Source organism: Diospyros lotus, chromosome 12, assembly GCF_014633365.1.
Source record: "Diospyros lotus cultivar Yz01 chromosome 12, ASM1463336v1, whole genome shotgun sequence".
NCBI lineage: Eukaryota > Viridiplantae > Streptophyta > Magnoliopsida > Ericales > Ebenaceae > Diospyros > Diospyros lotus.
In genome coordinates, this window is record NC_068349.1 from 7,804,222 (window position 1) to 7,829,790 (window position 25,569).

The 25,569-nt window shown below is 36.7% G+C and overlaps 2 protein-coding genes across 2 annotated transcripts in view; both read right to left on the reverse strand.

The window, feature by feature from the left end:
- Positions 1-25,569, reverse strand: part of LOC127786835 (disease resistance protein RPM1-like) — a 117,221-nt gene that overhangs the window by 47,364 nt on the left and 44,288 nt on the right. The gene's annotated exons all lie outside the window — the stretch shown is intronic.
- On the reverse strand, positions 9,119-12,565 carry LOC127786646 (disease resistance protein RPM1-like). Its single transcript, XM_052314181.1, has one exon. The coding sequence runs from the start codon at positions 12,249-12,251 to the stop codon at positions 9,465-9,467; it is 2,787 nt and encodes a 928-aa protein (XP_052170141.1). The 5' UTR covers positions 12,252-12,565; the 3' UTR covers positions 9,119-9,464.

The window sequence follows — 25,569 nt, forward strand, 5'->3', positions numbered from 1 at the left end:
TAAACCCTTAAATGTTTAGATGTTACTTGATTAAAAGAAAAAATTAGTCAAACACAATATTTGTTAGTTGTTATTAAACTAAACATTTCTTTACTCGATTAAAATGATAATTACTCTATTAAACTCATGCATTGGTCGATTAATCTTAAAGTCACAACATATCTCATTATCAACACATTCTATCAATGATATTATTATAATACTCTAAACTTTGATAATTTTATGTTAAATAATATTTTTATAAAATTATGAATAAATTTATTAATGTATTTATAAACAAACCTATTCATGAGCTGTTAACAAGGCAATAATCGAACTGCTCGCGACCCTCTAAACAATCCAGCTTGCGAGCCTATAATCAAGCTTGCTCGCGCGCCTTTATTCGTACCGGCTAGCTCGAGCTCGACTCGTTTACAAATCGAGTTTTAAAGTTAGACTTAAACTCTACTCGTTTACCTTAACAAACAAACTCGAACAAGGTTTTAACGAGTCGACTCATTTGCGACCCTATTCTTCTTTACTTCTTCAATCTCTATGTTCTATACTTTCCTAGTTGTCTTATTGCTCCTGCATCAAATTTGCTCTCCTACCAATATTGACAAGGGACTGCCAGAATTTTAGGAAAGATTGAAAAAGAAAGGGAAGTAGAAGAAAAAGTAAGAACAAAGGGAGAAAAGAGTGCTTAGATAATCAAAGACGTGTTTTTTGAATGCCTCGTATGCCTATTTATTGGAAAAATTCTATCCTAATTACAACATTCTTATGAAATCATTTCCAAGCTATAAAAGATGAAATAACTAAAAGATAATAAGATAAAACCTAAATCAAATATAACTCTAAACTCTAAATGAAAGATAAACTAAAAATATTAATAGAATAAATCAACTAATATCCTATCATACTAATAATCCTTATTCCTTGTCATTTCTGTATATACACACACTAACCAGTTTACTGGAGAGTTACAAAGCTAAAACAACATCAGATAATACAAAATGACAAATATGAAAGAGAACTTTTGGTTCCAATCCTAATGCAGGCCAGAACATTGAAGGTTAGGATAATTCTAGGAATCACTAAACTGGAGGCAACAGACGTCACTCAACGTTGCTAATCGCAGAAGACACTCACACAACCAAGTCGGATGCTTGATATTTAGAAAGACTCACTCACTTCAAGCAAGGAAAGGACTTGCAATATATATATATACTCCAAAAACTCCCCAAATTTCCATTCACAAAGATATATATAGAGATTACAAAAGATACTCCAAGTTATTTTCCCTAGACACTTATTACTTTAGGACTTTCCAAAGAAAGCCATATTTCCAAGACAAACAACACACATTCACAAGACATAGAAATCAAAAGGTTTTCAAAGACTAACACTAGAAAACAAAATAAAATTAAATAGACTTCTCGTCTCCCCAATATGCTCTTGCATCATTCTCTTCCGTTAGAAAAGAAGTCTTCTTGGAATTTGTAACCAAATCTTCCCAAAGCCTTTCATCAAGCTTCTTGAGTCTTGAGCTGACACCCATGCATTTTCACAATGCGTTTTTCCTGTCCAATGAACCAGATATTGCGTATAGGTTCCTCGTCGAGTAGTGGTTGAATGAACATCCAAGACATCAATGATTTCTTTATGGGAATTTTCTGGTGAAGCAATCAATTCTTCAAACTTCAAGGAATCACTATCGTTATCTCTATAATAAGCATACAAATCAATGATGATAAAGAGAATTTTCTGGTGAAGCAATCAATTCTTCAAACTTCAAGGAATCACTATCATCATCTCCATAATAAGCATACAAATCACTGATGTTAAAGAATAGGTTGATTGATAACCCTTGTGGCAACTCCAATCGATAAGCATTTGGCCCAAGCTTCTTGATGATTCGACATGGCCCAAACTTCCTTTGCTTGAGCTTGTTATAGGATCTCGCTGGAAATCTCTTCTTGCTATATAAACCATAACCAAATCACCCTCCTCAAACTCATTATTCCTCCAATGTGCATCAACCTTAGTTTTGTAATACTTAGAAGCTTCCATTAAGTGCTCTCGAACTTGATCATGAATGCTTTGATGTGGGCTGCAAACTCCTCCGCATCCATGCTAACCCGAACTTGGTAACTTAATGGAAAAAGATCCATAACTTGATGGGGTTTTCTGCCATAAATCACCTCAAATGGAGCATTTTTAGTTGATCGATTGAAAGAACTATTATAGGCAAACTCAGCTTGAGGAATGACGAACTCCCATCTCTTTGGACTATCCCTCACCAGACTTCTCAATAAATTTTTAAGTGATCTGCTCACCACTTCAGTTTGGTCGTCTGTTTGAGGATGATAAGCACTAGAAAACTGTAGTTGAGTTCCAAAAAGCTTCCAAAGTATCTTCCAAAAGTAACTCATAAATCGAACATCACGATCTGATGCAATTGATTTCGAAATGCCATGCAAACGAACTATCTCTCGAAAAACTAAGGTAACATCATGGGAAGCATCAATGGAGTTCTTGCATGGTATAAAGTGAGCCATTTTTGAGAAACGGTCAATAACTAAAAAGATGCAATCATACCCATGTTGTGTTCTTGGCAAGCCTATAACAAAGTCCATTGAAATATCCTCCCAATGAGCATTAGGGATAGGAAGTGGTTGGTATAAACCTGTATTTTGCACTCTTCCTTTGGCCTTTTGACACACCAAGCATCTTTTCACAAAACGAGCAACATTCCGCTTCAAGGACGGCCAAAAATAGCATTCTTTAACTAGCAGTTCAGTTTTGTCCCTTCTGAAATTCCCACCAAGTCCACCACCATGCAACTCTTGAATGATAAAAAGCCTCAATAATCCCTCTGGAACACACAACTGATTTGCCCTAAAAGGATACCCATTCATGAGCAAATAGTCTTGGCTTTTTCCATCACTTAACTCTTGCAAAACCTTTGAAAAGAAAGCATTCGCTACATAGTATTCTGATAAGAGATCAAAGCCAACAATTTCGAAAGAGAATGGAGTCAACAAGCTATATCTTCTACTCAAAGCATTAGCAACCTTGTTAGAGTAACCTGCTTTGTGGTTTAGAACAAAACTGAATTTTTTCATGTAAGATACCCACCCAACATGTCGAGAATTCAGCTTCTTTTGTGCCTTGAGAAATCTTAGAGCTTCATGGTCTGAATAGAGAAGAAACTCCACACCAAAGAGGTACTCTTCCCAATGTCGCAAGGCTTGCACAATCACATACAACTCATTGTCATAAGTTGAATACCTTTTCTTGGCATTACTTAATTTCTCGTTGAAATAAGCAATCAGCCTCCCTTCTTGCATTAGGGCAGCACCTATACCCACATTTGAAGCATCACACTCAACTTGGAACATTTTTGAAAAGTTGGGCAGAGCTAGCACTAGAGCTTCCACAAGCTTTTCCTTCAAAAGTTGAAAACTCCTTTGTGCTTCCTTAGTTCACTGAAACTCATTGCTTTTCAAGACATCCATCATAGGAGCAACAAAGGTGCTAAAGTTTTTTATGAAACGTTGATAAAAAGAAACCAAGCCATGAAAACTTTGCACTTTCTTAAAACTTCTTGGGGTTGGCCAATCAAGAATCGCCTTTACCTCTTTCTCATCTGTAAGAACCCATATTTCGTAAGGTTGCCACGTAATTTAGGCAAGTTTAGAATACTGAAAAAATTAACTTAATAGCAGTTATAAGTACCGAATCAACTACAGGGAATGTCTCGCAGTGAAATTATCTAAAGAAAATAACATGGTCTTGACGAGCGTTTCGAGATAGGATTTATGGTATCAAAAAAAATCGAATCGGGAACAGTTTTCGATACAGCTAAAATACAACTGTTATTTAAGCTGTAAAATCGAATTGTCGTAGAGGACTGTCAAAAAATCAACGGAACCCTAGAGGGGCTCCAGTTTTGTGTAATGAGCAACCCTTCAATGGTTTTGAGATGAAACAATAGCCCGATGAAGACAGTGGGGCAAAATCGTCATAATCAAGTAACCTTGAATTATTAATTTTGCGTTTTTGGTAATGAAATGCAAATTAATTTGATGTTTGAGGGTACAATTGCTATTAGGGAATTGCCCAAGTGATATTATGAGAAAATTGGGGTTTAATGCATAATTTCTTATATTTATTAATGTAATATATGGTATATATAGTATATATATATATATTTCGCGTGTGCGTGCGTGCGTGGATGGCAGCCATCCCTCTACAACTTGCCACACCTTACAACTCCGAGCCATGCCCTATGAGATTTATGGGAGATTTTACACGCAATGAGGTATGGCCTCAGTGAGGTGAGGAAGTTGTCAAGTGCCTATAAATAGAGATGAGAGTTGAGAAGCAAAGGGTAAGCCATGGCCGAAGTTGCAGAGAGCGAGCGCGGGCGAGCAAATGGCCGAGGTGATCGAGGAGAAGCTGGAAAGAGATCAGGAGAGAGATCGAGAGGGAGCCAGGAGCTCACATCAACAATCAGAAGCAATTGCAACGGGCGGGCAGCCACCATGACCGCAAGCTGCGACCATGGCAACGCATACAGAGGTCGGCCAGTAGTTGGGGCGAGGTCCAACAAGCTCAGGTGATGTTCAACGAGGTTGGGTGGGCTCGGTGGAGGTTGGAGCAACAATCGGCGAGGCTGAATGCGGCCAAAGTTGGTCGCACAGTTGCAGGCGGCCATGGCAGTTGCAGGGAAGCTGGAAGAAAGAATGAGAAGAATGAAGAAACGAGGAGAAGAAGGAAGAAGAAGAGAAGAAAAAAAAAAAGAAAGAAAAAAAGAAAAGAAAGAAGAAAAGATAAGAATGGTGCACGCAGGAAAAGAAAAAAAAAAGAAAAAGAAAAAGAAAGAAAAGTAAAGAAATAGAGAAAAATAGAAAAAATTGGAGAAAATTTCTGGAAAAATCCCCCAAAAAAATAGGATTTGGGTATTTATTAATATTCCAGAGATTTTGGACAAGAAAATGGTTCGGGCACGCATTTTGAGAATATGACACGCATACCAAGGAAGCTGGAGAGGCTAAGTCAAGGTAAGTAAAATTTCTTAAAAAATTCTAGAAATTCAATAATATTATTTTATGAATTTTCATAGTGAAATATTTGATAAAATATTTGAGAAATATTTAATTTGAATTTATTGAAGAAAAATAGAAAGAAATAGAGAGAAAAATAAAGAAAATGCAAAACATTATGAAAAAATAGGTTTTAATACTTATTTAAATAAATATGGTGATTAAGATGTTTTTAGGCTTAAGTTGAAGTGACTGATATGAATTTTGAGGTTGGCACGCAAATTGAGGTGATGCACGAATTTCGAGACATTACGTGAATATCGAGATAGATCAATAAGCTTGAAAAGGTAAGTGGTACTTTCCAACTGGATTTAGTTTTATGGAAAATAGTTGGTTGTAGGTGATTTATGTTTCAAACCCCGATCCTCGGGGATACTTTCATCATATTGATATACTCTGATATGTATCCATCACATAAACTGCATACATGTCATGCTATGAAATGCATATGTATACGTTGATATCATTGATCACACACATTGAGGCCGTAAGGAGTACGAACTGGCACCGCTGCTTTACCAAGGGTGTACCCATACACCCCGACTTCGAAAGAGGTGGCCGCAAAAATGGTGAGCAGCATGAAGGGTGTAGTTGACCCTTACGATGAGTAAGAAATTGTATTCATGCACGAAATATGTTTTATGTACCCTTACTTAGATAATTCATCATCTAACTTGGACTTTGCCCTTGAAATATTCAAATTTTTCAGATGGAGATTATAGCAGATACGAGGATGAATAAGGCATGAAATGACACTTAATAGAGTACTAGAGTGCATGAGAAATGAAATGTATGTTATGTAGCCCGTGTATTTAAGTTCTGCTACTTTAAATTCTGAACGTTTTAAGGAATGCTAATGTATAATCTTATTTAGGGTTAATGTTAGTTGAGAACTTAAGCTATGTATTAAGTTATGTTGAGGAACGATGATCTGATTTAATAATCAATGTTAAGATATCAAGTTCGATCCTTGCTTCTGCATTTGATGTGTATAATGATTCTCTTTCGAGATAAATGAATGGGAGTTATGGGACAGATTAGAGGAACGATGTGGTTTAGGATTAGTTTGAAAGGAAAAAAAAAATTATTGTCCTAGAATTGTCCCAAGTTATAATGCGCCCGAAAAACGGGGCGTTACATCATCCATTTACATCCCCTCTACACTCACAATATAACCTAGAAATACAACTCGATCAGTGATAAAGGAACACTTATTCAGGTTAATATAGAGCTAGTTGTCATTCAAGACTTTGAACACATTTCATAGAAGCTCCATATGCTTAATTCTATCCTGGCTATACACTGAGATGTCGTTAAAGTAAACAACAACATATTTTCACAAAAAATCCTTCAAAACTTGAGTCATCAACCTCATAAAATTGCTTGGGGTGTTAAAAAGCCCAAATGACATGACTAGCCATTCATACAAGCCATTCTTTATTTTAAAAGTTGTTTTCCATTCATCTCCTAATTTAATTCGAATTTGATGGTATCCACTCCAAAGATCAATTTTAGAAAATATCTTTGCCCAACAAAGCATATCAAACATGTCGTCGAGTCGGGGGATTGAGAACCGATACTTCATTTTTATCTTGTTTATTGCCCTACTATCAATACACATCCTCCAAGTTCCATCCTTTCTTGGTGTTAGAAGGGCTGGTACAGCGCATGGACTTAATACTCCTTAATCAGTCCCTTTTTTAGCAATTCTTCAACTTGTCTTTTCAATTCAACATGTTTATTAGGTGACATTCTATAACGAAGCAAGTTAGGAAGGATTGCATCTGGTATGAAATCAATTTGATGTTGAATATCACGAAGAGGAGGCAAGCGAGCAAGTAATTCATCCTAAACTAAACTTTTAAATTTATGGAATAGACTTGAAACTTATTCAGGAACATCTCTGGCATCTTCCTCTACAACCATCAAAGCACATGCCACATTTTCTTTACTAAAAACTTGTTCGAAAGCATTATAGGACAGCAAGCTAACCGGGCCTTGATCATGAGATGCCACACTTGTGGGGACATCCTTCAAAGGGTTCAACACAAATGTTACCCCTCCATTGTTAACTGTGTAGATGTTCTTCCTTCCGTCATGTTGAGCACATCGATAATATTGCCACGGTCTCCGAAGGAGTAAGTGACAAGCGTCCATAGGAAGGACATCAAAATAGAGCTTGTCTTCGTACTTTCCAATGGAGAATTTCACCTGGCATCTTTGTGTTACCAAAACCTCTCCTCCTTTCTTGAACCATGACACCTTGTACAGTTTAGGATGCTGCTCACATGGAAGTTTTAGCTTTTCAACTGTTGGCTATGATCTGGACTCTCTTAGACACACACTACTTTCTTATGATCAACTCTCAAGAACAAGAAAAACAGAACAGTATTAATCAAGAATTCTCTTCTTATTATTGTATAAAAAGCAAGACCCTTATATAGGGATATTACATGCAGATTACATGTGAAAATCATAACAAACTAGAATATTATTAACAAACTAAGTTGTGCCCTTAAGAATAGGTCATCAACTGACCTACTACCTACAAACAATGACATTATTATTCCATCACTCCTGCTGACTCGGTCACATAGTAGACTTGGTTTGCTAACTCCAACACGACCATCGTCTTGGACACCATATTTTCTACACTTCCAAAATCAACCATCAAGATACACTTTTTTTCATTGGTCAAGCAATAAGTTCAGAAGATGTTATGCTTGAGCCATTTATCATCTTCTTGAACAGTCATTACACATCAAATCACAAGACTTTCGGCATCGCAATCAGGTTCACAATACTCATTTTCAATTCCTCTTTCAGGCTCTTCATCATAAATAGGCCCTTCTTCTTCTTGCCCTTCTTGAACATTCACCTCGGCTTTCTTGGAAGGACATTCATATGCACAATGACCAGCTTCACCACACCTGAAACACTTGAAACCTAAAGATCCATTCTTACCAAGGTCTTTTTTTCCTCCTTCAGCATGTGGGTTTGGACGCTCAGAGTTGGATGCTGAATTTTTTTTTACTAGGGATCACTATCTTTGCTTTCAAGGCTTTACTGTTATCACATTTTCCGAAAAAGGCCTATTAAACTTTTTCCTCTGCTTTAAGCGCCATTTGATATGCCTCTTCAAGCGAATGGATGGGATATATCATTAACTCCCCTTGAAGATTGAGTTTTAAGCCATTTGTGTATCTCACAACAAGATGATCATCTGTTTCTGTAACATTAATCCGACTCAACAACTTAGAGAATTGCTCTGTGTAATTAGCCACAGATTGTTCATTGCAATAGCGAACACAATGGAACTTCTGGTACAAGGACTAAGAGTAATCTAGCAGAAGAAATTTCTCATCCAACTTTAACTTCATCTCTACCCATGTGTGAACTCTTGGGACTCCTCATCTATCTCGACTTCGTTGATATTGCTGCCTCCAAACCAAAGCATGGCCGTTTAATTTTGTAGTGACAAACTGCACATTTCTTTCTTCTATCAAGTTTTTCCATTCAAAGAATGCTTCCAAAGATGCAATCCAGTCACAATATTTATCAGGATCTAACTTTCCTTCGAAGTCCGACATGTGAACTTGGATACTTCTATCTGTCCCTTCAAAAGCTCTTGCTAATCGTTCCATGGCCCAACGATCACCAAAAACTGCTTCTAAATTTTGTAGTGACTTCTTTGATTTCGTGCAGGGGAATTTTGCATCCTTTGGAGAATCTCAGTCATCGTTTCTTGCAGCATTTGATTAGACCATCTCAATTCAGTGACCTCATCACGTAAAGTGACATCCTTAACATTTTGTCGCCGCCTAGGAGGCATAATCACTGAAACAAATAAAAATCACCCAAAATCTAGATTTTCTTCTGATACCAATTTGATGCAGGCCGGAACCTGCAAGGTTAGGATAATTCCATAAATCACTTGACCAGAGGCAACGGACATCACTCGACATTACTAATCGTGGAAGACACTCACACGACCAAGCCACACGCTTGATATTTAGAAGGACTCACTCACTTCAAGCAAGGAGAGGACTTGCAATGTATACATATATATTCTCCAAAAACTTCCTAGATTTTCATTCACAAAGATATATATAGAGATTACAAAAGACACTCTTAGTTATTTTCCCTAGACACTTATTGCTTTAGGACTTTCCAAAACAAGCCATATTTCCAAGACAAACAACACACCTTCACAAGGCATAGAAATCAAAAGGTTTTCAAAGACTAACATCATAAAACAAACTAAAATTAAATAGACTTCTCGTCTCCCCAGTATGCTCCTGTATCAAATCCTAGGAGAAAAATCTGAGGCACTATTAGATTTGGAAATGTCAACATACGGGTAACTTTGAAACTTTATACTGACAGAAAAATTCGGTTCCAGTGGTCGCCACGCCGAAAGGTAATATCAACTTCTGAGATATCCTTGATTTTCAGGTAATCATCATCTTGTCTGCCTAGGAGCCTCTGAATCAGTTTATTTTGCATTTCTGAAAAAGCAAGTGACTTCAGATTGATGAGGAACTCAATGCCTGCTGGGACATTCTCCAGCAATTCACAGTGGATAATCTTGAGACCTTCGAGCTGTGGCATTGCCCCCTGTTCCACTGTCACCCTCCTCAGCTGCTTCAAGTCATGGAGATGCAATACCTTAAGTGCTTGGAACCCTCCAGCCGTGAAATGCAGCTCTCCACCATCATAAGCCTCGCGAAGTTGAAGCTCCACTAGATTTGGTAGAGCTTGAAGAGGCTCAAGCGGATTCAATCTTAGCCTACTCCACCTCAGCCGCAGTTTCACAAGGTTATCCATCGAAGATATCCACGGCGGCAGCTTCTCCAAGTTTCCTTGCAGCCATATCCGCTGAAGGTATGGCGGAGGAGAAGACATGGACTGGAGGTCAAGGATCTCACGCTCCTCTATTGAACTCAAATCTAATGACCGAAGGTTCTTTAGGTTTTCGATGGAAGAGCACAGTGCCACCCCATCTTCTCTCCTCAATTTGGTAATGCCCAACTTTCTGAGTTGGGTTAACTTTCCTACCTCATTCAATATATCACTACTTTGATCTGCTTCAACAAAGCAGAGCTTTTGCAAAGATGGCAGGTTCCCCATTCCCATTGGTGCCTTGAAACCCCAAGTGGAGTGAAATGGTGAAGATGTTCTTTTATTGTAACGATACACCAAAAGATGGCGTAATTTTTTGAGCTTTCGGATTTCAACAGGCAATTCAGTCACATCAGCATGCTTGAGATCCAATGTCTCCAGGTCAAGAAGCCCCCCAATAGAGCGTGGAATTTCTTTCACCCTTGTTGCTCTCAAGCTTATATATCTTAAAAGGTATAACTTCAAGATTTCTTCTGGAAAAATCTGCAGGTATGCACTCTGCAAATCTACTACTTTGAGCAGCCTGAGACTGCCGGCAAGCAATCTAGAGATGGGTGATTTAGGTGGCAGGTCTCTTACCCTGAACATGAACAGAGAACGAAGTTGGGAGTCCTTCCTGCTTTCTTTCACTTCTCTACACGTTCCATGAATTGACAAACGCCGGAGTTTTTCAGGCCATGGTGCATTGTTTTTATTGGCTATGGCTACAAAATTTAGTTCTCTAGACTTTGAAAGAGCAATTTCTCGCAGAAGGTCATGGACTCGGCATGCGCTAACCCTTCCATTTCTAGTTGTTTTGGCTATTTGGACTAGGCTTCTATCAACAAGCTCATTGAGGTAATCCTCAGCTATTTCTTCTGGCATTTGCCCTTCTCTTCTTTCAACAAATCCTTCTGCCATCCATAATCTGATCAATTTCATACGTTTAATGAAACAATTCTCAGGGAAAATGCTCAAGTAAAGGAAACACACTTTCAAGTAACTTGGCAAATGATCATAACTGAGCAACAGTATTTGCTTCATACTCTCGAGTTTTCTGTTTCCTTCGATATGAGCACCAAGGCTGCGGTTAACTTTCTCCCATTCATCTATTTTACCCTTCTCTTTAGTTGCCAGAAGGCCCCCAATTGCCACAATTGCAAGGGGCAAGCCTTCACATCTTCCTAGGATTTCTCGAGAAAGTTCCTCCAAGTGTGGAGGACTAGAGTCCGCTCTGAATGCCTTTCTGCAAAACAATCTCCAAGACAAATCCTCAGTCAAGGGTGTCAGATTATATATCTGATCATCAAATCTTGTCCGAGCAGTACGAGCTATGTCAGCATGTCGGGTCGTGACCATCACTCGGCTCCCAAATTGAGAGTTAGGGAATGCATATGTTAGAGCTTCCCATGCATCTATATCCCATATATCATCCAAAACAATTACATACCTCTTTTGATTCAAGAATTCGTTGATTTTCATTTTCAGGCCTTCTATTTTCATGCTATTAACTTCTTGGGGGATTCCTTGCTTGATTTGTCCAAACAGTTGTTGAATTATGCCTTTCAGGATCTCTTCCGTCATGAATGACTGTGTAATTGTGATCCAAACTTGGATCTCAAAATGCTTTTTCACTGTTGCATCATCGTAAACCTTTCTTACCAGGGTGGTTTTCCCTATCCCCCCCATTCCAACCACTGAGATTACCCTGAGTCCAGGCTCACCCTTCAAAAGGTACTCTTTCAGCTGCCCCTTGGGCTTGCCTATTCCTACTAACCCGGCTTCCTCTACAAGAAGAGCATCCGCTCGGCAACCGTGCCATGATCTTCTGTTAGAACTAAAGGTGGATGAGGTCAAGCCTGCCTCCGGTGTAAGTCTGCGACGGTATGTCTTGTGCTCCTTTATGTTTTTGACTCTTTCTTTGATGCCTTTGAGTTTTCTATCAATTTCGTGGCTAGCCTTCAAGTTCAGGATGCAATGAAAAGCTTTGAGGATAAAGCCATAGATCCCCTCCCTGTGAGGGTACACTAAATGAAGCTTGAACTCGTCGAGGACATCTTCCATATCGTAAACAACATCGCGCATTTGCTTAACCCATACATCAATTTCTTGATCGCTCTCTCTGTCTGTATCTGCATCCCGTAGAAAAGCCCTCATCCTATCCAATTCATCCGTGATGTACCGAACTTCTCCCCCCGCATCGCTGAATCGGTTCAAGGCTCCGCTCCGCAAAAGTGCAACTAGGTTGTTGAGTAGAAAGTTGACTACACTTTCTGCCATTTGCCTCTTGGAACTTGTCCTTCTGTCTCTCAAGAAACCTGTCCAACAAGCAGTGATCCTCTCGGTGGTTTAGAAATGAAGAAATGTCTCACCATATATGCTATCCGCGGAGGTATTCTCCCAAACTCTTTGTGGAGTAAAGATACTATTGTTTAGCTGGTTTGAGGATAAAGCTTTGTGGAGTGAAAAGGCTGAATTGGATTAATGTAAAGGAAAAGTGGGCATAAAAAAGGAGCATGTTGCTCAAAGCATGGCCAAATATGGGGAATAAAGCTAACGCAACCATTTTATCAATCAATATCAGACTTTCACAATCTCTTTTCACTGTGGCATACTGTGCTTGTTGCTGATGCCTTTCTTTTGTTTGTGGGTTGCATGTGATTATGTTGCTTCTGTGAAATATCATCAAACAAACAAAAGAGCAATAATGGGCTTTTCTTTGCCACTTTGACTGACCATTTTGGAGCCTCAGTTTCAAACAACTGAAATGAAAGAGAATGCTTTAGCTTCCAAGTTTCAATGGTGGGCACAGCAAAATTGCCTGCCCACTTTAAAAGAACGACTAGTTTACTCCATGTTTGAATGGAACCCTTGCTTTCTTTAGTACGGGAGGCTATGACATGCCAATAATAATACAAAAGAAAGTAAGATTCCGTTACGTTACTTGGATAAAGAATAGTAAAGTAACGAAGATGAAATTATTAATGTTATACTGTAGGCACGTCAAAATAAATATATTTATAAATTAAAAAACTGTGAATTTAATAACAAAACCTTGTAATTTATTACAAAGTCAAAAAAAATTGTTTTCAAAATTATGCTAGACTCTTAGAAAATATCTTAAAAGATGTTCACTAGGAAAAACATATATATTTTTTTAATTTGACCTATAATTCAAATCTTATCAATAACAATTTTTTCTTTTTTAATTCTCTTTTTTTTCTAGTGTTTGCACCCATCCACCCACTTGCCACACATTCCTCTCTTCTTCCCTGCCACCCTTTGCCATTGTAACAGTGAGCACACCCGACTTCTTTTGTAGTCTCCATCCCTGCCATTGTGGCGGCGCCCTTTGCCACTGTGACAACAAACATCATGTATATGCCCTTTTCCCTACTACCCTCTTCCTCTCTTCTTTTCATTCTCATCCCTTGACTAACACTACCGCATCTCCCTTTGCTACTATAATAGCAACAATTTCTCTTCATCTGGCCACTTGTCGTCGATGTTTACATTTCTTCTAACAAAATAAATATAGTATGAATTTAAAAAAATTATCATAAAATAAAATTAATAATTTTATATCTCAAAATATTAAAAAAATAAATTTTAGTTAAATATTAATTTTGGAGCTCTTCTTTTTGGGTGCCTTACGCATAGGTTTTAGTGGCCTATGCTTTCACCTGAACCTAAACTTGAATAGAAATATAAAAACATAAATAAAAACTAGAGATAAAAAATAAAAATTATTTTCACAAATAAAGAGACTTTAACTTAGGATGACTGTCCTTGTATGGCCCTTATCGCTTGTACCATCGATTTCAATAGATAAGATAAATCGTAAGTTTGAGATTTTATCTCATTACATAAAACAAATATCAAACTCATGATCTACCAATATGAACTTGGCATATCACTCACCTGAACGCTTGACTTATGCTTTGGGGGTAAGAGGCCCTTTAAGTTCTTTGTACATCTGTAAGTTGTTAAGTAAATATTAAATTTTCTTGTTGCATCTCTATTGTCGTATAAATCTAGAAATGAAAATGTTGTTGTAGAGATTTTCAAAAGAATTTGTAACCTTTCACTTGTATTGGACGAGATCCAACTCAAGGAACTAGAGGTTGTAACCTTTAGTAAAAAGTTGTGCCTCACTTGTTTTAAATTTTATTTAAATGGTTATAACTCTTGGTGAAATGGTGTACCTTTGTTAAATAGTTGTAACACACAAGAATTAGTTATAACTTTTTGTGAAGGATTGTAACACATATGAATGGTTGTACTTTTGGTGAAGGATTGTAACATTATTTATAAATAGATTGGAGTGTTGTTGAATCAAAACACTTGAGAATTCATATGATTTCTCTCTCCTTGTTCTTCTCCTATTTTCTTACATAAAACTTCATAATTTTTGTACATACAAGAACCAACTCTTTGTATTATTTTACTACAGAATTAGAATACAAAGCTTTTTGTGTTTGTTATTAATTCCGCATGTTCGGATTTATTCTCGAAAATTACACATTCGTCAACAAATATTATTCTTGATTTTTCATTGTATCTTGGAGGCTTATTTAGATCCCTTGTGCATTGTGTTTTGTAACAAACAAAGTCTTAAAGAAAGCGAATTTTCGTGTTTTGAAATCTTTAAGTTATTACAACGTATTTATCGTTATACCACCACAATTTTTTCTACAAATGTAATTAAGTGATGGCTTGAATAACATATGCTACATACATTTATTTCATGTTGCAATTGTTAATATTAGAAATGGATGGAGAAGTAGTGTTTTCTTCTCAGCCACCTAAAATTTTTAAAGTGAGGTAATTAGGTGCTTTTAACTTATTCGGGATTTGAGTGCTTGTGATAATTCTATTACCCATTGTTGCTTCCTTTTAACCAGCTGGTCATGAATGGCTGGCTGGATTGGACGCATCTATATATATTCTTATTTGATTCATCTTCTTTCGGTGCAAGGCCATCATTGATTTCGGACAAAGGATAATCTCTATTTTTATTTTTCGCATTTGATTGAAATCATGCTCATGTTTCTGCTTTACATGATTTGCCTAATACAAGTTTATAACCAAATGGAATGATCATGGGCAATTCATTTTTATGGATGAAAGTGATTGTTGATGGATTCATTTACTTTCGGCATGAGTTTAACCTTCTATACAATCTTAGTTGATTAGAGTTTGTTCTTTTTGTCATTTTCAACCCGTTTTGAGTTTTCAATTTTTCAAAATACTGTAAACACGTTATCTTTCATGTTTTTAAAAATGCATTTTTGAAAACAAAAAAAAAAATTTGTAAAGAAAATCCAAAACAACATTTACTGTTTTGGACGTTTTCTGTGAAAACACAAACAAAAAATCAAAACACGGAAAATGCACAATTGCACACAACGCCTCACCCCCAGCCTCCAATCTCACATCTCGTCTCTCTCTCTCTCCTCTCTCAAGCGTCGACCAAACACCGCATGCTGCCATCTCCGTCGACCTCACCCACCATCGTCGAAAGCTGCCATCTCCGTCGCTGGTAGACCCCATCTCTTCTCTCTTTCCTCTCTGCTCAGAGTTCTCTCCAAAACACCCAAAATCGCAAAAGCAAAAGCACAACACCGCCTCTGCCATCGTTGTCAACCGCATCCGCCACTGCCACCGCCACTGCCGCCGTCGACCGTGCCCACCATCGGCCATGCAAGCTCAGTCAATCGCCCACTGTCGCTCCCCTTGCATCGCATCTAACATCACCGTCTCCTCTCTGTTCGACTCCCGAATGACCAACCATCGCGCTTGCTGGCCCACCGCCGTCGCTCGACAACCCCAGCCGTCGACCAACCACCCCAACCACTGCTGTCGTTCAAATCGCGGCTCCCTTTCATCGATCTTCATCTTCCTTCTGCTCCTCATCTTCTTTGTGTTTGTCTTTTCTGTATTCATTTTTCATTTTAATACTAAATTTATTTTGATGCCTAATTTTCATTTTACTTCCTTCTTTGAATAGTAAATTTGATTTTTTATTTCTTTTTTTTGGATTTATAATTTATTAATAACTTATATAAATTACTTTAAATGAAATTTTTTAAATAAAATATCATAAAATAGTATTTTACAAAATTTTAAAATAAACACGTTTTCTAGTTTTTTGTTTTAAGAAATAATTTTTCAGAATGACAAAAAGAACGCGTTTTCAAAAATTTTAAAATAAACACTCAAAACACAAAACTCAAAATTCAAAACTGAAACACAAAGAGAACACCACTTTAGTGATTGAAAAAAAATCAATTAAGATATGCGTAATCGGTAATGAGTTTTCGATGTTAGAGTTTCGATATGTCATCTAAATCACACTATACTTAGATCTTAGCATAGTAATCATATTTTGTGAATTTGATTAATCATTAACTCTCATTTGGTTTAGTCGATGAAATGATTATAGTACATAATAATTAAAAAGACTAAATAAATTTACTCGAAATATTGATTTCATTGCTAATAGAATTGTCCTGACATAATATTAATTGTCACTCAATAAATTTTGAAATGTTTTGAAAAGATATATAGAAAAATTCTCATTATAAATCGAAATAGTCAATTGATGTCAAAAATTTGACATGTCTAAATTATTATTTAGTTGTGAATTTAAAATATCAAATTCAAGAATAAACATGACATCGAAGTCGTGAATTTAAGCTGGTACAGAGTTCTCATTCACTCCCTTAACAGTTAATACAGATTAAATTATTATTAAAATTAAAAATTAATTAAATTATCATTAATAGTTAATATAAAATTTAACGAAAGAGAAAAATTCATTGTATATGAATTAATTAAATTTTGAAAAGTAAAAATGAAAGGCTGCAGCTCACAGACGCATTAATTGCGCCTGCAAGAGAGGGTCAAGAAAATTTGGGGGCGATAGGGCGAGAGGATTGTGCTCCCTGCCGACACTATGAATATATATATGTATCTATATATATATATATTATATTATGAAAATATAAAAATAAAACGCACAGCAGCGTCTCCCTCTCTCTCTGCATATTAATAAATGTTAATATCTATTAAATCTTGAACCAAGACCAAGAATCGAATCTCGCAAACGACAATGTGGGTACCTCTCTCCAAAGTGAGGGGAACTCCTTATGCGTGATGAGCTCGGGTCTAGCCACTGCGTCCGACTGGATCACCATGATTAACCTCCTCTCACGTTCTGCTGGGCCGGGTGTGGGGACGCTCGGGATGAGCGATTTCACCTTTTGGACCAATAAATATATATATATATGATAAATAATATCTACTAAATCTAACATCTTCTTTAATGAATATTTTTCTTTTTTAATTTTATAATAATTAGGAGCATTCTTTAAATATATATAATTAGATGCATACACTAATTCTATCTAATCTAATTTAATAATATTATTAAGTTTAATATTTTTTATTCTATTTAAATCCTACACATTCAAGTAATATTTTATATTCATAAATATTTATTTATTATTATTAAAATAAGTTACACCTATATAATTATTTAAAAAATTGATACAAAATATACCATTTACTTAATTAGCTACGATTTATATGCAAGAAGAAAATGAAGAGCTGTATGAGTAAATCTTATTTGATGGATATTTTACTTTTTAATTTTATAATAATTTTTAGATTTTTTAAATGTTTGTAATTTAATTATTATTATTATTTTATTAATTAATTATACGGACATTCTTTAAATGTAGCTAGTAGATACATTGAATTTATTTAATTAAATAATAATATTATTAAACTTAATAATTTTTTATTTCACTTAAATTTTACATATCTAAATAACACTTTATATTTATAAATATTTATTATTATTAAAATAAATTATTTTTTAATTTTATAATAATTTCTATTTACAAATAAACCCACGCATTGCACGAATAATGCCTACTATGTTAATATAGAGAAACAAGAGGTGGTGCAAGCCGCCATCTTCTTCAAGCTTCATTCTTCATTTCTCTCTCTCTCTCTCTCTCTCTCTCTCTCTCTCTCTCTCGTGCCTATGAATATATGTTAGGCCGCATAAAAATGAAAGTTTTTGATACAAAATAGAAATAAAGAAATAATATTTTTTTTAAAATATAAAAAATAGAAATGTTGTGTAAAAGTATAACTAAAAAAATATAAGAATTTTTTAAATATAATTTTTAACATAAAAATGATAAAAAAATAATTATTCAATTTAAAAATAAACATAAATTACTTTTATAATACATTTAAACAAATATAAACATAAATTTCATAATGCATTGCATTCAAATAAATATAAATATAAAATTCATAATACATTCAACCAAACATAAATATAAATTCTATAATGCATTCAAAATTTTAAACAAACATAAATATAAAGTCCACAACCAAAGTTGTGAAAGTGTGAATCGACGACTGCACCAAGCACCAAGTAATCAATAGCGAGAAGGAAGCGAGTAATCTCACTGAGCAACTGAGCACTGAGTAACTAAATTGACGGTGGCACAAGCATCGGGCACTAGGCAATTGGCGACAAGAGGTAACTGAGCAAGAATTGGAGTTGGAAATGGCGATCTCACAGCAGTCGCACTGAGCAACTAGCCAGCAGGGGAACGATATCGATGACAAAGGGACAGTCGAAGACAAGAGGATTTGGGTTGAGCTTTGGTTCGGACTTTAGAGAAATTAGATTTAGGGGGTTAGGGCACAAGGACTGAGGTAGGAGTGAGGATAAGATTATATATTGGATCGTGCTACTTGTACACACGGGGTTATCGAAAGGATGACTGAAAGCAGAAAATAACTAATTCGCCCCTGTGAAATATTCAAAGACCAAAATACCCTCACAATCAAATACCCTCAAATACTTCATCCCAAATGATCAAAATTCTCCATTCAACTCGAAGATATACCCAAACAATTGTCGTGTGAAAGCGGACTTCTCCATTCTTCATGCAACCGCTGTGCGACCGGCCACAATGACCTACTGACTAGGTAAGATTGGACTTCTCATTTCTCCTCATTTTGTGTTAATTTTTTTTAGTTTGGGATATGATTTAGAGTTGAAAATCTAGTTTATGATGAGATTCAATCATTCGTGGAAGTGGTTTTGAGCATTTGTATGAAACCCATTTCGCAAGTGGAAGATTAGTCCGATGAAGTTCGACCGAACTTCATCGTCAGTTAAGTCCGATCAGATTGCATCGACTTCATTAGACTAATCTTCAATGCGAAATGGGTGAAGATGAAAATGGGTTTCATCGGTCCAATCGTCAATGAAGTTCGATTAGGCTTATCAGACTTCATCGCATATTATTTTATATTTTTAATTTTTTTTCAAAAATCAAACTAAAGTGTATTTTTTTTTTGGTATTCAAATATGGAATATCATAATAATGCTAAAAATTGAATCATTTTTGTAATACCCTATGTTCGTATAAAGTTGCCACGTAATTTTGATGAGTTTAGGATACTGAAAAAAAATGATTTTATAGCAATTTTAGGTATCGAATCGATTGCAGGGAATGCCTCGAAGTGAAATTGTCTAAAGAAAAATAATATGATCTTGATATGCGTTCTGAGTTAGGATTTATGGTATCGAAAGAAATCGAATTCGGAACGATTTTCGGTACAGCTAAAATACAGCTGCCATTTAGGCTGTAAAATCGAATTGTTGTAGGAAACTTCTGAAAAATCAACGGAACTCTAAGGGGCTCCGATTTTGTAGGGGCTCCGGTTTTGTGTAATGAGCAACCCTTCAGTGGTTTCAGGATGAAACGACAGCCCGATAAGGACACTGGAGCGAAATCATCATTTTCAACTAAAAATTGGATTATTAATTGTGGATTTTCAGCATTGTATTGCAAATTAATTTGAGGTTTAAAGGCCATAGTTGCAATTAGCGAATTGCACCAGTGTAATAGGGATACAATTTGGAGTTTAATGTATAAATTTTTAAAGTAATGATGCAATTTTTATATAATTTAAAGCAATATATAATTATATATATATAAGTATGCGCATCCTCTGTAAATCCCACGCGACCTTCCCCCATGCCCTGTAAATCAGCCATCCACGATTTGCGCAAATTGGAAGAGATTAGCAGCGAGATTTGCGGAAGCAGCAGCTAGAATTGTGGAGATTTATTTGGCAAGCGTGGTGGGCAAGCATACAACAGTAATATATATATATATGTATATATAAATGGGTTTTGCGTGGAGCCACTGCCTATAAATTGGCAGCAATCTTGGCCAATTGAGAAGCATCAAGGAGAAATGAAATGTGTGTTGCAGAAAGTGGTGGTTGAGAGCATCAGAGAGAGAGAGAGAAAGATTGCGAGAGAGAGAGAGATGGCCTGAAGCAATGACCATTTGCCAGCAGCTGAAGTCGGCTATGGCAGACGAAACAGGTAGCAGCGGCTGCAAGCGGTGCAATCAGGGGGGGTCGAGGCAGCAAGGTGCGGTGCGGAGGCGATCGGTGACGACGATGAGGCCGAGAGGCGGCTGGAAGAGGAAAACCCGCGGCCATGGCCGCAAGCTCACCAAGCTGGGCCGTGAGCAAGGGCTGGACGCGGGGCCGCAGGTGGCCGTGAGGAAGACCGCCGGTGGTGGCAGCTGTGATGTGCAATGAGGGAAGCCGCGGCGGGCGATGGCGAGGGTGACGGCAGGCCGGGAGCACGCGGGCAGCGGTGGGCATGGCGGTTCGAGCGTGCAAGGCTGAAATAGAGGAGGGAGGAAGAAAATGAATGAGAAGAAGAAGAAGAAGAAGAGAGGAAGAAGAAAGAAATAAAGAAAAGAAATGAAAAGATGAAGGAAGCCGGTTGCAGATGGTGCGCGCGCAGGAACCAGAGGAAGGAAACGATGAACAGTAGAAAAGAAAAGAAAAGAAAGAAAAAGAAAAGAAATGGAGAAAAAAATAGAAAAAAATGTCGAAAAATCCTAGAAAATTCTATAAAAATAGGATTTTGATATTTTATAATATTTTGAAGATTTTGGATGAGAAAATAGTTCGAGCACGCGTTTCGGGAATATGGCACGCATACCGAGAAAGCCGGAGATGCTAAGTGAAGGTAAGAAAAATTTCCTAGAAAATTCTAGAAATTAAAGAATATTATTTTATGAATTTTCCTAGTGAAATATTTGAGAAAATATTTTAGAAATATTTAATTTGAATTATTGAGGAAAAATAGGAAGAAATAGAGAGAAAATTATAAAAAATGCCAGAAAATATGAAAAAATAGGTTTTAATATTTATTTAAATAATTATTGTGATTAGAATACTTTTAGACTTAAGTTGAAGTGATTGGTGCAAATTTTGAGGTTGGCACGCAAATCGAGGCGATGCACGCACTTCGAGGCAGACGCGAATATCGAGATAGCTTGATAAGCTTGAGAAGGTAAGTGGTACTCCCCAATTAAAGTTAGTTTTATGGAAAATGGTTGGGTTGTAAGTGATTTATGTATCTCGAAAATGTTTTCATCATATTGACATGCCCTGATATGTATCCATCACGTAGACTACATACATGACATGACTATGAAATACATAAATACACGTTGATATCATTGATCACTCGTATTTGAGGCCGTAGGGAGTACGAACTGGCACCGTTACTTTACCAAGGGTGCACCCATACACCTCGGGTTCGAAAGAAGTGGGCCGCAAAAATGGTAGGTAGCATGAGGAGTGCAGTTGACACCTACGAGGTAAGACATTGCATACACACATGATATAACATCATGTACCCTTACTTAGATGATTCATCATCTAACTTGGGTTTTGCCCCTGAAATATTCAAACATTCCAGGTGGAGATTGTAGCAGATTTCGAGGATAAATGAGGCATGAAATGGCACTTAGCAGGGTGCATGAAGATTGAAATGTATGTTATGTAACCCATGTATTTAAGTTCTGCCACTTTGAATTCTGAACGTTTTAAGGAATGATGAGTTTATTTATGATTAATGTTAAGATATCAAGTTTCGATCTTTACTTCCGCATTTGATGTGTATAGTGATTCTCTTTTGAGAAAAATGATTGGAAATTCTGGGACGGATTCGAGGAATGATGTGATTTACGTTTAGTACTTGAAAGAAAAAAAATCATTGTCTCAGAATTGTCCTAAGTTATAACGTGCCCGGAAAAGCGGGGCGTTACAATTTTTGTTTTGATATTCTATATAAAATCCCATAACTTAATAAATCTAAGTGACAAAATTCTGTTTCTAGGCATATTTTGTCAACTCTTTTTCATTTGTATATGTTGCAAATTTCAATTTGACATTCATATGTATTTCATATATTTTATATAATATAGAGAGTTGGGGAAATTTTCATGTGATTTAGTAAGCATAATAGAAATCCCAATATTGTTAAATCATCTATCTATCTGATTCAATAAAGATATAACTGTCATTCCACATACATCAAATTAAATATAATAATAATAATAAGATTTTCACGTTTAATCAAAGAAATTGATGATACATGATTTTAAGATTTTGTCTTAGGAAACTTTAAATGACTCATCATGTATATAAAATTGGAAATATAGTAAAATTGGAGTGAATCACGATTCAATTTAATAGAATTGGTAGAATCCCAAGTTAGACAATAATTTTATTGATTAATGGTCATATAATACTTTCTTAATTTCCTAGGAGCTCAAATTGTTTAATGATATTGGCTACAACATATGATAAAAAAGATCTTAAATTTGAATTATTATGAATCAATGTTCAAAATTCGGGTTTTGTTCAGGTTTTATGTGTATTTAGGCTACTGAACATTCGATGCTTAACGTTCCTAATCCAATCGTTATTTTTTTTTTTTTTCTTTTTTCTATAAATGGATGACCAACATAATAGGCAATTTACTTATATTCACGCTTGCAGGGTATTGCCGTCGGGAACGCGGGCTATTACTCACTGTGGGATCAACCAACTTGGGTCAGTTGAATAGGCTCTCGGCCGTTATAGGGTGTTGGATAGATTCTTATAGGGCCCACTAGGACTTTTCTTGTAGATTCCTCTATCCCTCCAATTGTCTGCAGAATAATTGATCTATCAAGTTTTTCCTGGGGAGGTGACATTTTCTAGCGCTTGCAACGATGAAATGTGGTTTGAAATTGACGACATGCCATATAGGTGTGGGAAGCAGGAGTTCATCCTAATTAGTGGACTCTGATTTGGCTCAATCGATAAACCAAGCTTGGAAGCGAGACCTATTGGGGATGATAGTTTATGAGCGCTGCATTAACATGTGATGTCTAGGAATGATATAAAATTTTTATTGACTATCAGACAAGATCTAGATGCAAATGATGTACTGAAGGTGGGCTATTTATTGTAGTCAACATGATATTATTGGGACACGATATGGAGGATATCTTGTGGACTATGATCAACGACTTACAAGCATTTGAGGCATTTTCTTGGGGTACATACATTTACAGTCAGAGTTTACATTACCTTCATCTAGCTACCAGCGATGGGAAGTTGAGTGGTGAGATTGGGAAGAAAATTAATTTTTATGGTTTTGTCTATGCATTTCAAATACAATCAGTAATATATTACTCTATTATATTATATTATATTACATTATTGTATATGATTTTTCTATACTAACTGAACGATTGTTTTGTTTTTTATTATAAAACTTTTTTCTCTCTACAGTGGTGGCTGATCAAGACATTTCCATGGGTTGAAAGAAAATGGGCTTCAAGAGTACCTGACCCAGTCACGATTTCGAGGTGCACAAAGTCGTTATCTTGCAAAAGGCAAAAAAAAAAAAATTAATTACGCTAAATGCCTTAATAATATAAGTGTGTAACCTAACATATCTTTCTTTATTATATATATATATATATATATATAATATCGGACTAAATAATACAACATTTGTAGGCATGAGGATTGACCCGAATGCTCGAGCCCACCGATGCGGAGTGGGATACAAATTTTTGGAGGTCCTTTAACCCTCTGCACTCGGTTGGAGTTGATGTCTACAAATATGGGGGCGTAGGGAATGATGATGATGATGATGAGGTTGGAGGCAGGGAGGGAGTGGGGCAATGAAGGTGGGAAGGGATGAGGATGCAGGTAGGGAGGGTGGGGAGTTTTTAGGATGCATGCAAGGAGGGCGGGGAGGAGGTGGATGCAGATAGGGGGTCTGATAAGGGAACGGGTGAGGAGGATGAAGAGTCTGTTTGCAGGGATGGGAGGTTTACGGTTATGAACGAGGTAAGACTCCTTGAGAGTACGCACTGTAGACATAATGAGGTCGGGATATGATTACTATAATACTATTTTTGTACGAAGAGCAATCGTTTGTTTGTAATTGATTTTGATTTTTAGTTTATTTTCTTTTGCAGATCACTGAGATATGTTGACTCGAGTGCCAGTGTTGTTGCAAAGCCTGGACACTTGATTTAGATGAGTAGAGACTGATCAAAAAGCAAGTGACAACAAGGACACTCGAGTGTTGGAGTTATTGGAAAGCCTTAACACTCAGTTGAGGCAAGTAGAGAAGAATCAAGAATCACTGTTTGCTAATCTACGCATCCCGACTATCATTAATTCCACATATCACACCGATTACTTCAATGATTAGCAGTGAGATGGAGATGATTTGCATCGGGGTGGTGAGCAAGTAGATCCTAATTGTGATGCTGAGGAGAATCAGACATCCCATTCTAGAGTATGCCCTAAATTCACTTTTATACCTTTACTTATGATTTTGAAATACTACCACCTTGTAAGAGTTACTTTTTGTACAATTGCAGAAGGAAGTGTTTACAGTTAGTAGACAAATTGTGCGAGTACGATTGCCATCGCAATATCGTCAACCACTGTAGATTGATCCTACGTGCCAGAAGAGGATCAAGAAGGAGGTCGCATCGGGGGTGATGGACGGGGTGAGAGTGGAGCCAGTAATAAACTTGACGACAATGCCACTATTGATAGTAGATGGGACAGAAGAAGATGGTCCTTCGGACAGTGTAGCTGGTGGGGATGATGATTCTAACCCCTATTCTGCCCTCCCCCGTGCGCGCGTGCGCGAGGGCTACATTGACTATATAAGCTCACAAGAAGAAATCAGGTAAGTATAAATAGTCAGTTCCCTTTCTATTTACATCGGTAATGCATTATTTGGTTATTGTAGACGTGACATTGGTTATATGCTCCACCCATTACCGAGCCACCTCCATGATTTAGAAAACTAGACATGGTTGGATGGGTGTCATATTGATTGCTTTTTGTGTTGTCTCCGATAGAGGAGAGATACACAATCTCGTCCTTTGTATGATGCCAAGTATGTGGTGATGTAACTTTGCTTTTTGTGAGTGCTAAACACATATCATTTTACTCAATTTTTGTTACATCTGTATTTCATCTGTGATCAATGTAAAACATTTTCTTCCAAGGGTATATTCAAAACTTCTAGAGTGGGAAGAGTTTCATGACTGCTAAATCGAATATCCCCTCAAATTGGGCAGGTTTTGTCTCAGGGAGGAATGATGATGACATCCCTCCATGGCAAGTAGACTTCGTAAGTGGTCTTTAATTTTAATGATGG

Coding starts and splice junctions, on each gene's coding strand:
- LOC127786646 (XM_052314181.1), bottom strand. CDS start 12,251: ATGGCAGAAAGTGTAGTCAACTTTCTACTCAACAACCTAGTTGCACTT.